Genomic DNA, 12995 nt, shown 5'->3' on the forward strand with positions numbered 1-12995 from the left:
AATCAGGGCCCTATTCCATCTCGGACAGCCAGGACACTTTCCACCCCCATGGCTGTTTCACAAATATTAAGAGGAACAATGGATAAGGATATACAAGATTCCCTCTGCAGCAAAGTTCCTTTGGCTCTCAAATGCTTATACCCCTGAAAATATTGTTGGTTTCTAAAGTGCTACCGGACTGGAATTGTGGCGCAGGGTGGTAAGGCAGCAGAAATGCTGTCTGAAGCTGTCTGCCCATGAGGCTGGGAGTTCGATCCCAGCGGCTGGCTCAAGGTTGACTCAGCCTTCCATCCTTCCGAGGTCGGTAAAATGAGTACCTAGCTTGCTTGCTGGGGGGTAAACGGTAATAACTGGGGAAGGCGCTGGCAAACCACCCCGTATTAAGTCTGCCATGAAAACGCTAGAGGGCGTCACCCCAAGGGTCAGACATGACCCAGTGCTTGCACAGGGGATACCTTTACCTTTACTGCAGACTAGTATGGCTGTCCTCCTGAAACTATCTTCATGGAAGTGCAGGTAGATGATTAAGATTTTCTTTTTTAAATGCTGGCCTGTACATACCAAGATGGGTAACCTGTAGCTTTCATTATGTTAGGAAAAAGAAGTGTGCTGCCAGTTGCGAAGTGTGCCAGCCCTTGCTCTGGACATTTCTGAGCCTTTAGTAGTCAGTAAACAGATACATGTACAGAGATGAGCAGCAATGAGCAGAAGTTCTGGACTGTTGGCGACTTTGTGTTTTTGGCATAGGCGAAAAACCGAATTTGTGTGAAATTTATCAATTGAAGTAAAATAGCAACACCAGGGAGTATACCTTCCCAGACAATATAATAATAATCAACATGTATTCATTACTATATCTTTGTTTTATTAGCCTTCTCATCTCATTTGGTGACTTAAACCAACCTATTTGGATTTAAAACTGCTGAAATTAGCACCAATTCCAGGGGGGTAGGGGAGGTTATTACTCTGCCTTTGCTGAAATAGCAATCTTGTGGGTCCTAAAACACTACCACACTTATGTAACAGTAATTGTCCGTCATTAAGACTGTTTGCTAAAATTTGCACAGACTGCAATATAATTTAGATCTTATGCATATGCTTCCCCCTCCCCTACAGTTTTTATGTATTGATATAAATTCACTAGAGGGCAGGAGTAGGCAACAAATACAAGCAAGGTATTGCATCTTAAAAGTCTTTTGTATTAGTCTAAATGTGGCTTTTTAAAGACTGAAATTACATGTTGCACATTCTCAAAATTAACAAATGGATCTGCATCCATTTTAAAACAGAACAGTTATAGCAAAGTAGTAATTGCACTTGAAGTTATCGGTTTAATTAACAAGTGTCACTTTCAGTGACTACTGCACATTTGGAGAATGGCATTATTTGTAGCTATTGGTTCTTAATTGTTAAAGTATTTACAAGCGCTAGAACAAAAAGCACAAACATTAAAACATGGCACTTCTAATCAAAACTAAGTGGTGGCTGTCAACATGAAGCCAGAAAATGCCTAACATAGAAAGCATTGCTGTTTTCATGCTGTAAGTCAGAGGTTTAGAAGCTGAAGTTACAATCCAGTTTTCACGTGAAAGGCACCAGGCCAATGGAAGATCATTAGTCAGTCTTTGAGTAAACTTGAAGCTTTTTCTTCCTTAGCTCTCAATTGAAGAAGGTGTAGTATATTATTAAAGACCTGGGGCCAGAAGAAACTGCTATATGCATGACTGTGTGCACATAGAGTATCTTATCATAATTCAGAATTATCTTTCTTAATTAAAATTATAAAATGCTATGGGAGACTAGCTCTGAAAAAGAAATACTAGGACTCCTCAACATGAAAATCAATTTGTTCACATTGAACATGGCACTCAACAGGCTTAGTCACTAATGGCATCCAATAAGCCTAGTCAACTTTTCTTCAGTTACCCAGTAAAGATGTTGTAATGTTAGCTTTTGTTTAATTTGAAGAACCAGTCAGAAACTCTGCTGGGCAAACCTGGTGCCACCCATGTTCTAAAAACCTTTGACAGGTGCCATGGCTTCCATAGGCAGCATATTGGGGACCACTTGCTGTGGCATATCTGTTAAGCATTCAGTTGATTAAATCATTTATGGTTCAAAGTAAACTTCATGTTGAAATCTATGCATAGAACATTTCTTAATCACCATAGTGTTTAAGTTGCTTTGGTCAGTTTAGGAGAGGTCCAGTTGCTTATAACATACAGATGGAATTGGGGATGTAGCCAGGTAATGGTCATTGAGTTTTGGGAGGAGGCCATATTTCTGATTCCTCATGAAGTAAAAGCCCAGATAATGGTAACAGTTATGGCAAATAATGTTGACAAAAATTAATTTGTTATAGAGTCAGCATGATCCTGAACAACTGGAGGAGTATGCTTTAGTAGTGTTAAAATTCATGTACTATCAGATGCCTTATTATACTGCTTGTAAAATGATAGCTTTTTAACGGTGGCAAAGAGTGTTAAACATGGCTACTTATACAGGGTAATCTGTACTCCACTGTAATCTAAAAATCTGCACTAAGCAAAGATAAATTATGTGATTACGCATAATACAAATAGTGTATTATTGTAATAGTCTCCCTGGAGAAGAGCCTAATGCTGGGAGCGATCGAGGGCAAAAGAAGAAGGGGACGACAGAGAATGAGGTGGCTGGATGGAGTCACTGAAGCAGTAGGTGCAAACTTAAATGGACTCGAGGGAATGGTAGAGGACAGGAAGGCCTGGAGGATCATTGTCCATGGGGTCGCGATGGGTCGGACACGACTTCGCACATAACAACAACATAATACAAATATACATGTTTTTTCAAATGTTATTTTGTGGCTCTGCTGCTTAGGACCAGAAGCTGTGAAGAACATCAAGGGTATACCGCAAAATGGGAAACCTTAATTCAGTTTTCTTCTTGGCTTCTGGTATTGTATTACCCATATACATTCTGATGTATATATTCAGTCAGAGGGGTTAAAAGCTTGATTGCTTGCTTAATGAAAGCAAAAATGTTCCGTCAGCTGAATTCTGCACTCAATACCATATTCCAACACTTGTACAGAATTATGGAACATGAACAACGTTTTTAAAACATCTGACTGGCTTATATGTCTGTGCATAGTAGATTCTTTTTTCGTACATGCACTAACTTCATACCACCTGGCTCACTTGTGCAAATTTCTGACAACTCACTCTGCTGCTGCGGTATCCTTGACCTTTTTAATTTTTGGTTTCCATCATCAAGTGACCTTCTGTTCTTCTGGAACGCAATATATCATCTTGCCTACAGCAGGCAATTATGCTTAAAATACAGCTCACTTTGTAAGTTGACAACTTTGTGTTGTGTGGATAGTATTGCTGGGGGGGAGGGGAGGTGACTGTATTTTTGTCCCTTAAAGAGTAGGGGTGAGTATCTCATTTAAACATAGTTCTAGGAGGATAGATTTCCCAGGCTGATGCTGAGGAAGTATAAATCCTCCATTCTTCTTCTGTTCCTGCCACCCTTTCCTCTTATTTTTTGTGTTCATTACATGTTTAGCATCTCATAAGTAGAGCTTCCCCTTGCTTCCTTTCTTCTGGTGGTGGAGCTGCTGTTGTAAGACTTATCAAGCCCACTACCATAGGACACACATAACCACACTGCAGGGTCAGATGCCTATGCTATGGTTATTATCCAGCTAGCAGGAGGCATATAGAGTTTGGATCCAATGCACACTTGGCACTTGAACCTCTCTATCTTCCATTTGCATTTGGCATTCCTTGAAGGCTGGTGGAAAAATAGAGCAGGGAAAGAGTAAACCAGAGGGAGAGGAAGGTGGACAAGAATGTGAAAATTGACAAAGAAAAGAATGGAAAACAATAGAGTAAACTGGAATAAAGGAGAACAAAAAAGATGAAAAGAAAAGAAAGGGAGCAAATGATATTAGGGATTGTTTCCTTACAGAAGGCTTTCTCAACCAGGGTTTTGTGAAACCCTAGGGTTTCTTGACGGTCCTGGAGTAGGTGGGAGTTAATTAATGTTTATATATTTTTAAAATTTGTTTAACATTTATGAGGTGATATTGACAATTTATGGTTCTGTCAACCTGTCCTCCCTCCCAAAATGGCTAATTATTGGTCTGGAAAGGGTGAGGAGGGGAGGGTCTCCAGGTGGGTATGTACACAGCTATGCTTTCCAACCATATTCTGCAAAATCTCATTTCTGTATTTTCTTGGAGCCTGAAGAATGTTTCAGGGGTTTCGCAACAGCAAAAAAATTGAGAAAGACTGCCTTACAGTTTGGCCATGATCAGTGAAATGTTACTTTGTTGAAATGTGAAATGTTACCATTTCCTGAAAAATCTGTGATATACATTATTTTTAGATAAGAACTTTGAAAATTAACAACAAAAGAAAAGTTAGGCAACAGGTTAGGAAATGGTGACCTAAATAGTAGCTTTTAAAAAAAATCTAGACATCTCACTGTAGCATATTTATGTAGGGTTAGAGATACTTTATTCCTCTCTCCTTACATCTCCCCTATGAGAAAGATTCAACAATTACGTGAAGCTACAAAGGGGGGGGGGCTGATTTATGAAGACTCCACTTGTATTCTGATAACACTGAAGTCAGCAGAGATTAAGAGGGCTTTTGCCAGTAAAAGTTGACCCTCCCCCACATCTATTTATTTATTGCTTTTTCATGGATCTATAATTTTTTTACATGTTTCTAAAGATGTAAAAAAGATGCCTTGGGATTATAACTTCTTGGAAGGTTGACAATGTTTGACTTCACCAGTTAGAGAATTTCTGAAAATTTATGGATTACAAAGTACAGAGGACCAGACAACAAGCGATTTGACAGTGCAGAGATAAACTATTGAACTGTGCCTTATTAAATTACTTCTTTCAAGAAAGCTCTAAATTAGAGATATCTGAAGCAGATGAAATAATCTGTATTCTTACGTTTCGGATAAATTTTATGGGATATGGGATTGGAGTAGCAGTAGCAAATGCCAACATCGCCCTCTTTCTCCCTCCCCTCCAGAATGGTTTCTTCGGGATGGGTTGTATTTGGTTATATTTTTACAGCCACATGTTTGTATTGTGTTTTATTGTGTATGGGGATTTTTATTGGGGGGATTTAACATTATAACTCACTTTGAGCTTTTGGGGAGAAGCAAGTAATATTAATAAATAATAATAATGATAATGATTATGATGATGTAATTTGTAATTTATTTATAAATAAATAAATGTGGAAATCGTATAAGACCAAATGCAAGAAATTCTGACTATTAAGAAGAAGCAAGAAAAAATGATACATATCCAATCTAGGTATTAAACCCAGTACGCTTTTTGACTAAAAAAAGACAGCATTGTAACAAAAAGTTATTGCTGTTCAATATTCGCTAAAAACAAATGTCGTTGAATTTACAGCAACTATATATTTACACATTATGTTAGAATCTAGGTCCTCTAATTAAGTCATTAAATGATAGAAAAGCAGCCAGGCCTCTTATTCAGATGAGGATCCAGAAATTTTCTTCTCAGAGCCTAATCAAATGTGCAGAAAAAAAAAAGTTCAATACTTATCACAGATGCAAACTCTAGATCCCCTTCCTTTGCATGTAAATCGTCTATGTAAGACAGCAGGTAAAAGTGAATTTATTCATACATGGGGGGGGGGGGACTCTGAAAGCATGGTTGCATAATACTATAGAAATAATATGGTAACTAGTATTGATTAAAGTGTGAATATCCAAAGTACATATGTGCCACTATACCATTCCTAAAGAACGACTGCTTTGCCTCCGTCTAATCAGACATCTATCCAAGTTTAGAAGAATGGGAAAGAACTTATTTGAGAAACAAATAAGTAAGCAGGAGCCAGCTTAGAATGAGAAACAATTTATAAATGTTATATGTGCAATGCAATGCATATACATTTATTAAAATATAAAAGCAGAATGAGAACAAATTTTGACTATAGCTGTTTAAGGAAGTAAATTTTGAACAAAAATACCTTATTATTCTTGACTGTGAGATTTATAATAGACTTTCCTTTTAACTTTGGTGTATTAAAAGCTATAGTTAGTATGTAGAAATGATGATACATGACACACGGAATATGTAGTAATGATTGGTGGTTACAAAATAGGTCAGTTGTAAAATTTGAAATTTAGAATGTTTGACATGAAGATTATTGTGTTTCATGGAAAATGTCTTGATTGTGGTGAGGGAATGTTGGGGAGGTTTTATGTTCTATATATACCCGGTGGTGTATGATAATCTTTGAGGTATATAATTTGTTTTGTGGTACCTCTTTTCCTTATGTTAAGACAGTTTGTCAGTTGTAGCAATGAGAATTGTCAGTGGGTTGGATCCAAACTTACGTTGTATGTTGCAAGAAAGGAGGGAGGGATGTTTTTTTGAGTATAACCCTGCTTATGGTTCTCTGTATTTAATCTGAAGTACCCAATTTATAAGAGCCTCTTGTGGCGCAGAGTGGTAAGGCAGCCGTCTGAAAGCTTTGCCCATAAGGCTGGGAGTTCAATCCCAGCAGCCGGCTCAAGGTTGACTCAGCCTTCCATCCTTCCGAGGTCGGTAAAATGAGTACCCAACTTGCTGGGGGGTAAACGGTCATGACTGGGGAAGGCACTGGCAAACCACCCCGTATTGAGTCTGCCATGAAAACGCTAGAGGGCGTCACCCCAAGGGTCAGACATGACTCGGTGCTTGCACAGGGGATACCTTTACCTTTACCCAATTTATATTAGTGGGCCAACAAAAGCAATGCATTCAGATTTGCCATTACAGAAACTAGCAATATAGAAAATTGTGACCATTTTAAATTCAGGTATTATTCTTGCTCCCAAGAATTGCCAAGTTTTAGACTCTTTGACTTCAGTTACCTGCCAGACACCTTTCAAACCAGCTGGTTTAGAAGTGAAACTTACTTATAATTTTACAGATATCTATAGTAAAGATTCACATGCTTTAAAATAGGAGAATGCCAAACCTTGTACAGTAAAATAACTGTATCCCCTGTGAAAGCACCGAGTAATGTCTGACCCTTGGGGTGACACCCTCCAGCGTTTTCATGGCAGACTCAATAAGGGGTGGTTTGCCAGTGCCTTCCCCAGTCATTAACGTTTACCCCCCCAGCAAGCTGGGTACTCATTTTCCCCACCTCGGAAGGATGGAAGGCTGAGTCAACCTTGAGCCGGCTGCTGGGATCGAACTCCCAACCTCATGGACAGACAAACAGCATTTCTGCCACTTATCACTCTGCGCCACAAGAGGCTGAAAATAACTGTATAGCTGTATTCTATTGAACTGAAAGTGAAACTGTGGTTAATATTTAATATTTCAAATTTATTTTCCAGATGTTCAAATCTTTTCAATTTCTGTGGTCTCTTTTCTGTATATCCATGGAGGTTTCATAGGAATGTAAAAAGTAAACTAATAGAATGTCAAACTTTACCATGGCTTTACTAGGATAGTCATCTGGTCTTGAGAGTCCAGAATGAAGCATGGTCTACTCTTTAATGTGCAAAGGCCTTATTGAAAATGTCTTGGTGATACTAATGTTAAAAGACTTCTTCTATCCAGATGCTTAGACTGGGACACATGGGGACTTACTGCTTTGTCTCTTAACATTAGGTTATTCTAAACAAGGGGGAGAGAGACAAGAGAACCAGTGTAACACATATTCAGTGCTCTTCAGTGAGACACAAGAGCCCAGTGAGATGGATAGAAGACAGTTAAAATTATTTTGTGTGTGCCTTACCTCATTTAGGTTTGGTAGGGTCAATTAATTGTTGCTGTTTCTTTAGGCTTATGGGATGTCTGCTTTGCCTCTAAACCTGATAAAGGGAACAAGAAATACTACTTATGAACGCCTGGAAAACACAGAAGATATTGAGGAGGTTGAGCAAAACATACAAAGGATTAAATCAAAGGTTTGTGATCTTAAACACTTATTCTTGAGCGCTGTTTCCTACAAAGTTTGATTTTGTATCCATCCTTATTTTGATAGCATGGACAATGTGCAACATTTGAAAATGAAGAAGAGCCTTACAGTGCATGGGCAATGTAAAAACTGAGACAATCTGAGTTAATTTGATATTAATCTCCCCAGTTATAACTAAGGCTGACCGTTAACATCTTATATCATTTATGATATCTACAACAATCTGAATTATCTGTAGTACTAGAATATCAAAGTTGTGACACATTTAGAGGAGCAATGCTATTTTTAAAAGAAACTGGCTTTGAATTAGTCAAAAACATGCAAAGCATGATAAATTTCCAATGTTTTGTGTTCCCTCTTCCCACGCATGCTTTTTTTTCTCATTAGTGTAAAGATGGACGTCCTTTACCAACTCGGGACAGACGGGCACTGCAACAACTTGAGGAAAAACTAAGAGGCCTTCGAAGAAGAGGGAGACGTCTGGAATATATCGAGAGAAGTTGCTGGATGAAGTTCTGTGGAGCCATGAGGCCACTGAAAGTATAGAACTTCTGTTTTTTATACCATTGAGCAACACATTCTGTCTCTCACAAAATTCATAATTTGGAATTTAATACTTAATATCCAAGTTACTCAAGCCATTAAGTTGTAGCAGCTAGTTAGAGAGACAGGGATTCAGAGTTGGAGTAGTTGTATTGGGGTCATGGAATCCATCAGACAGTATATGTTTGGCTAGTGATAGAAATAGTGGCCATAAAACTGTTAAAAGAGTGCTTTTGACATTTTTTCTTGAGCAACTTTATATGCTACATAGCAGTGGTCCCCAACCTTTTTAACACCAGGGACTAGTTAGCACTTGACAATTTTACTGAGGCCCAGGGAGGGTAGTTTTTTGCCGAGGGACGTTGCCACCGCCGCCTGAGCCCCTGCTCTGCTTGTTTTCCCACCGGCGCCCCTGACTTCCCGCCGCCCACTGGGCAGCGCTGCTAGCAGCAGCTGTGCAGTGCCACGCCAAGGGGGAGCCCCAGCCATGGCAGCCGCCGGACAGTACCAAAGGTGAGCCAGCAGCAGAGTGGCAGGGCAGCCCCTGAGGCAGCAGCTGGGGAGGAGGACGAGGAGGAGCTACGGCCCAGTACCGACTGATTGACGGACCGGTACCAGTCTCCGGACTGGGGGTTGGGGACCACTGCCCAGGGGTATTGCCAGTGTAATGTGTGATATAGGGTAGAGGGCCACCTAACGAAAAGAAAACATGAGCCCCATGGGGGTCAAGTGGGAGTTGCAGTAGGACTGAGGCATCCAGAGAGGGACTTCCCACTCTTCCATGAGTAGAAGTGCAATCAGGGTGTTTAATTTATAAGTCAAGTCCAATATAAACTAATACCTAATAACGGGTTCTTAAGCAGTATATTGTGTAGCCTAGTTGGGTCTTGAGAGTTTCTCCAGCTCATTACATACACTGTATTTCAGGAATTTATTTTTGTTTTCTTTGTAGTTGAAGAATTTTATGTTATATTGGTAAAATCAAGATTTACAAATTAGAAGAATACAATATTACCAGTAACTATATGGTATGCAAGACTTTGAGGCTTAGCTGGAAGTAAATTCCACTGATGTACTTGGAAACAAAGTCTCCTTGAAATATGCTTAGGAGTGTAGCCACTGAAATTTGTGCAGTGCCACAGGGTCAAATTCTATTTAGCAACTATATAAACTAACTTGGAAATGGGAGCAAGATTTATGGTTGAAGTTACTGATAAAATTGGACAAACAGTGAATCAAATTAAGACAAGGAGACAGTTGGAGAAATGTGCGAATAGACTTGTGGGATGAACAAATAAGCAGCAAATTGAATTTAGTGTCTGAAACATCAAGGCATGAATGCAGAGAAACTAAGGTGTATCCTGGGACTCAGAAGAAACAAAAGCTCAAAGAGACACGAGGGATTTTAAAAAACAGGAGTGTTCCTGAGCAAAAAAGATACTCTCAGCTCTTAAGGAGCAGAGAGTAACTGAACAAGTAGTCAGTTTATCCACTGCTCAACTTTTTATAACCAGAAGCCATTTAATATTGAAGGCCAAATGGAAGTAAATGAGATTTTGCAGGTTAGAAGCAGTGGCCTCTAATCTGGATAACCAGGTGTCATTCTCCACTGCACATGCAACCAGCTGAGTGACCTAGTCACAGTTCTCATAGAGTGGTTCTCACAAAGCAGTTCTCTTAGAGCTCCCTCAGCCCCACCTATCTCACAGGTTTTCTGTTGTGGTGAGAAGAAGGGGAAAGTGTTATATAAATCACATTGGGTCTCCTTTGCGTAGTGAAAACTAAGGTAAAAAAGCCCCAGCTCTTCTTCACTGCTGATTTTACTTGCTTAATGTTGAACTGATGTGTCTCTAGAAGTAACCTTTGTAGGTTGTTTGTTGTTGCTTTACCTTGCTTACTTGTTGTCTTTTCTATGAGAACAATCCTAATGTTTCATGATATCATTTAAACCCTTAGATAACCAACTTTAAGATCCTTGCTTGCTTTTAAAAGATCATCATTGTTTGTCTTTTAGATTGTCTGGGGCATATTTTTTATCCTTGTGGCCCTGCTGTTCACCATCTCTCTTTTCTTGTCAAAGTAAGTATGTTTTTTTCTGCCTGAAGTCTTGACTATGAAGTAAATTAGAAATGAAAAGTGAAATTTATACCTGTCGATGTGAAGAAACTCCATTTCACATCAGCCAGTCTCTTATCTCCCCCCCCCCCAGCTGAGTGTACGTGGTTGCTTAAATCTACAACAGAACTTAATTAAGTCAGGCATTGATAGATTTTCTTTGGATCAAATTGCCAGCCCAAAAATTTAGGAGCTGCCATAATAAACTCATTTTTCACCTGCTTTGAGACATCACCAGGCCCTACCCTTTATTGGATGACAACAGCTTTTTTTGAAAGTATGGAAGCATGCAAGTTGTTCATTTTCAGACATTTCTCTACCCTAGGAAGATAATATGTCTGAGAGGGGTGGGAATCCCACCAACCACTGGATGATGCCACCCCTTTAGGCTTCTCTCTCAATTTTGTATTTAGTCTATTTCCTAAATATAATACTGATAGATTTTGCTAATGAAGAGCTGCTGACTGCAATTCAGTGCATGCTTCCTTGGGAACAAGGCCTATTTAGCTTTACTTTTAAGTAAACCAGTATAGGATTGGCTGATCAAGCTAAAAAGATGCCAGGGGGAGAAGTCCTTTTTTGACTGCAGTTCTATGCAGTCTAAACACGTCAATTTCAATTGGGTACATTAGAGTTAATTCTGAATAAGGATGCAATAAAAAGATCCTACACCCCTTTCTAGCAATGTCCTAGCCAAATAAATTAGCTTTCTTTTAAATGCAGATTTTATGTATTTATACCCATCCCCCCTTCCTTTTGCACTGCAGGTGGACACAAATGAGTGAGTGTGACAGGCTCAGGGTTGCCCGGTGAGCTTCATGGCATAATTTTTGAACCGGGCCTCCCTGATCCCAGTTGAGCATGGCTTTTACATTTTTTCCCTTCTCTCTGCTTTTTCCCTCTTTCTCGTGTGTGTGCCATCCCTACTCTGCTCCTTTGTGGTGTCTACGCTATGAGGCGCTCTCCACATTCATACTCTCCCCATGTAAGTGGGGCTTCAGGCACCTAGCTTCTGGGAAACAGCCAATCCAGTAGCTGAAGCCCAGTCTCTGAGGCAGGCTCATGAACTGGCTTATCAGGAAGCTCCAGTCCTGACTCTTACACAGGGTTAGAGCTGGTGGTCCTGAGCTCTCCCCAGCAGTGCTCTTTCCAGTCCCAGGAGAAGGGAGTACAGGATGATTTTCTTCTTCCCTCCACAGTCTTCTTGACCCACAAGGCTAACAGCCCCACATCTCTAGGAATAACCTTAAAATTAGGAGAGGTATTATTATTATTATTATTATTATTATTATTATTATTATTATTATTATTATTATTATTATTATTATTATTATTATTATATTGCATTTATTACCCACTGCTCCCAGCAAGCTGGCTCACGGCAGCTTACAACATTAAAATCACAATAAAATATAAGCATCCCCAACTGAAAACCATTCTGAGTCCAATGTCCAACTAACCCTCTCCCCACAACTCTGTTCAAGAACCCTGTCTGATACTTCAGGGGAAAAGATGTAATGGGAGGAAAGTCTGATGTCCTGGCCAAACTGAGGAGGGGCCCTTTCTCTTATTGCCACCCGGCCTCAATCAAATGGGCAGTGGAAGAGCTCCGTCCTGCAGGCCCCGTGGAACTGGACAACCTCCTCCAGGGCCCTTAGTTCTTCTGGGAGCTCATTCCACCGGGTTGGAGACAGGACTGAAAAGGCCCTGGCCCTGGTTGAGGCCAGGTGTTCTTCTCGTGTGCCAGAGACCACTAACAGATTCATACCCGCTAAGTGCAAAGCTCTGCAGAGGGCAGTACATAAACATAAATACATTTAATAAAAGAGGGCTTCTGGGGAAAGCCAAGCATGGGTAAGATCCTGGATTCATCTTCTGTCTTATCTGTGCAAGCCCACATTAGGATTGTGCTTGTGTAGGCCAGCCACTGAGAACTTTAACTAACTTAAAACGTTCCAAAAGAGGGACACCTTGCCCCGAAGGAGGCCACATCACATGTTCTGAGGGTGGGATACCCCTTTCCCTCAGTTCCTTTTTCACTGCTGTGAGGGGAGGACGTATTGCTCCACTCTGTTGTATAGTTTGGCCTACTTGGCTATGTTCATTCCAGCTTCTGTTCTTCTACAATGCTTCAATGATCTGCCCTTTTCAAACACCTGAAAGGAGCAATGACGGGTCCTCAGTGCTTTCTAGTAACAACCCCGAAAATGCTTCAGTTCCATCACCGGATGAGAATGTTGGGGACCCTGACCCCTATTGCCAAGTGAGAACCTTAGCCTATATGGAGAACAACCTCTCAGAATGGCTAAGGTGGTGGAGCTTGCTGTGACAACATCTAACTCACACCCAAAAGATAAAATCCAGCAGACTCTA

General features: G+C 40.2%; 1 protein-coding gene across 1 annotated transcript in view; it reads left to right on the plus strand.

Annotated features, from left to right (window-relative positions):
- LMBRD1 (LMBR1 domain containing 1) overlaps window positions 1-12995 on the plus strand; it is a 73386-nt gene that overhangs the window by 36120 nt on the left and 24271 nt on the right. The window contains exons 8-10 of the mRNA XM_077307590.1: window positions 7828-7953; window positions 8352-8504; window positions 10522-10586. Of these exons, the coding sequence (XP_077163705.1) occupies window positions 7828-7953; window positions 8352-8504; window positions 10522-10586 (344 nt within the window). The remainder of the gene's footprint in view (window positions 1-7827; window positions 7954-8351; window positions 8505-10521; window positions 10587-12995) is intronic.

Source organism: Paroedura picta, chromosome 1 (assembly GCF_049243985.1).
Source record: "Paroedura picta isolate Pp20150507F chromosome 1, Ppicta_v3.0, whole genome shotgun sequence".
In the NCBI taxonomy this organism is placed as follows: Eukaryota; Metazoa; Chordata; class Lepidosauria; order Squamata; family Gekkonidae; genus Paroedura; species Paroedura picta.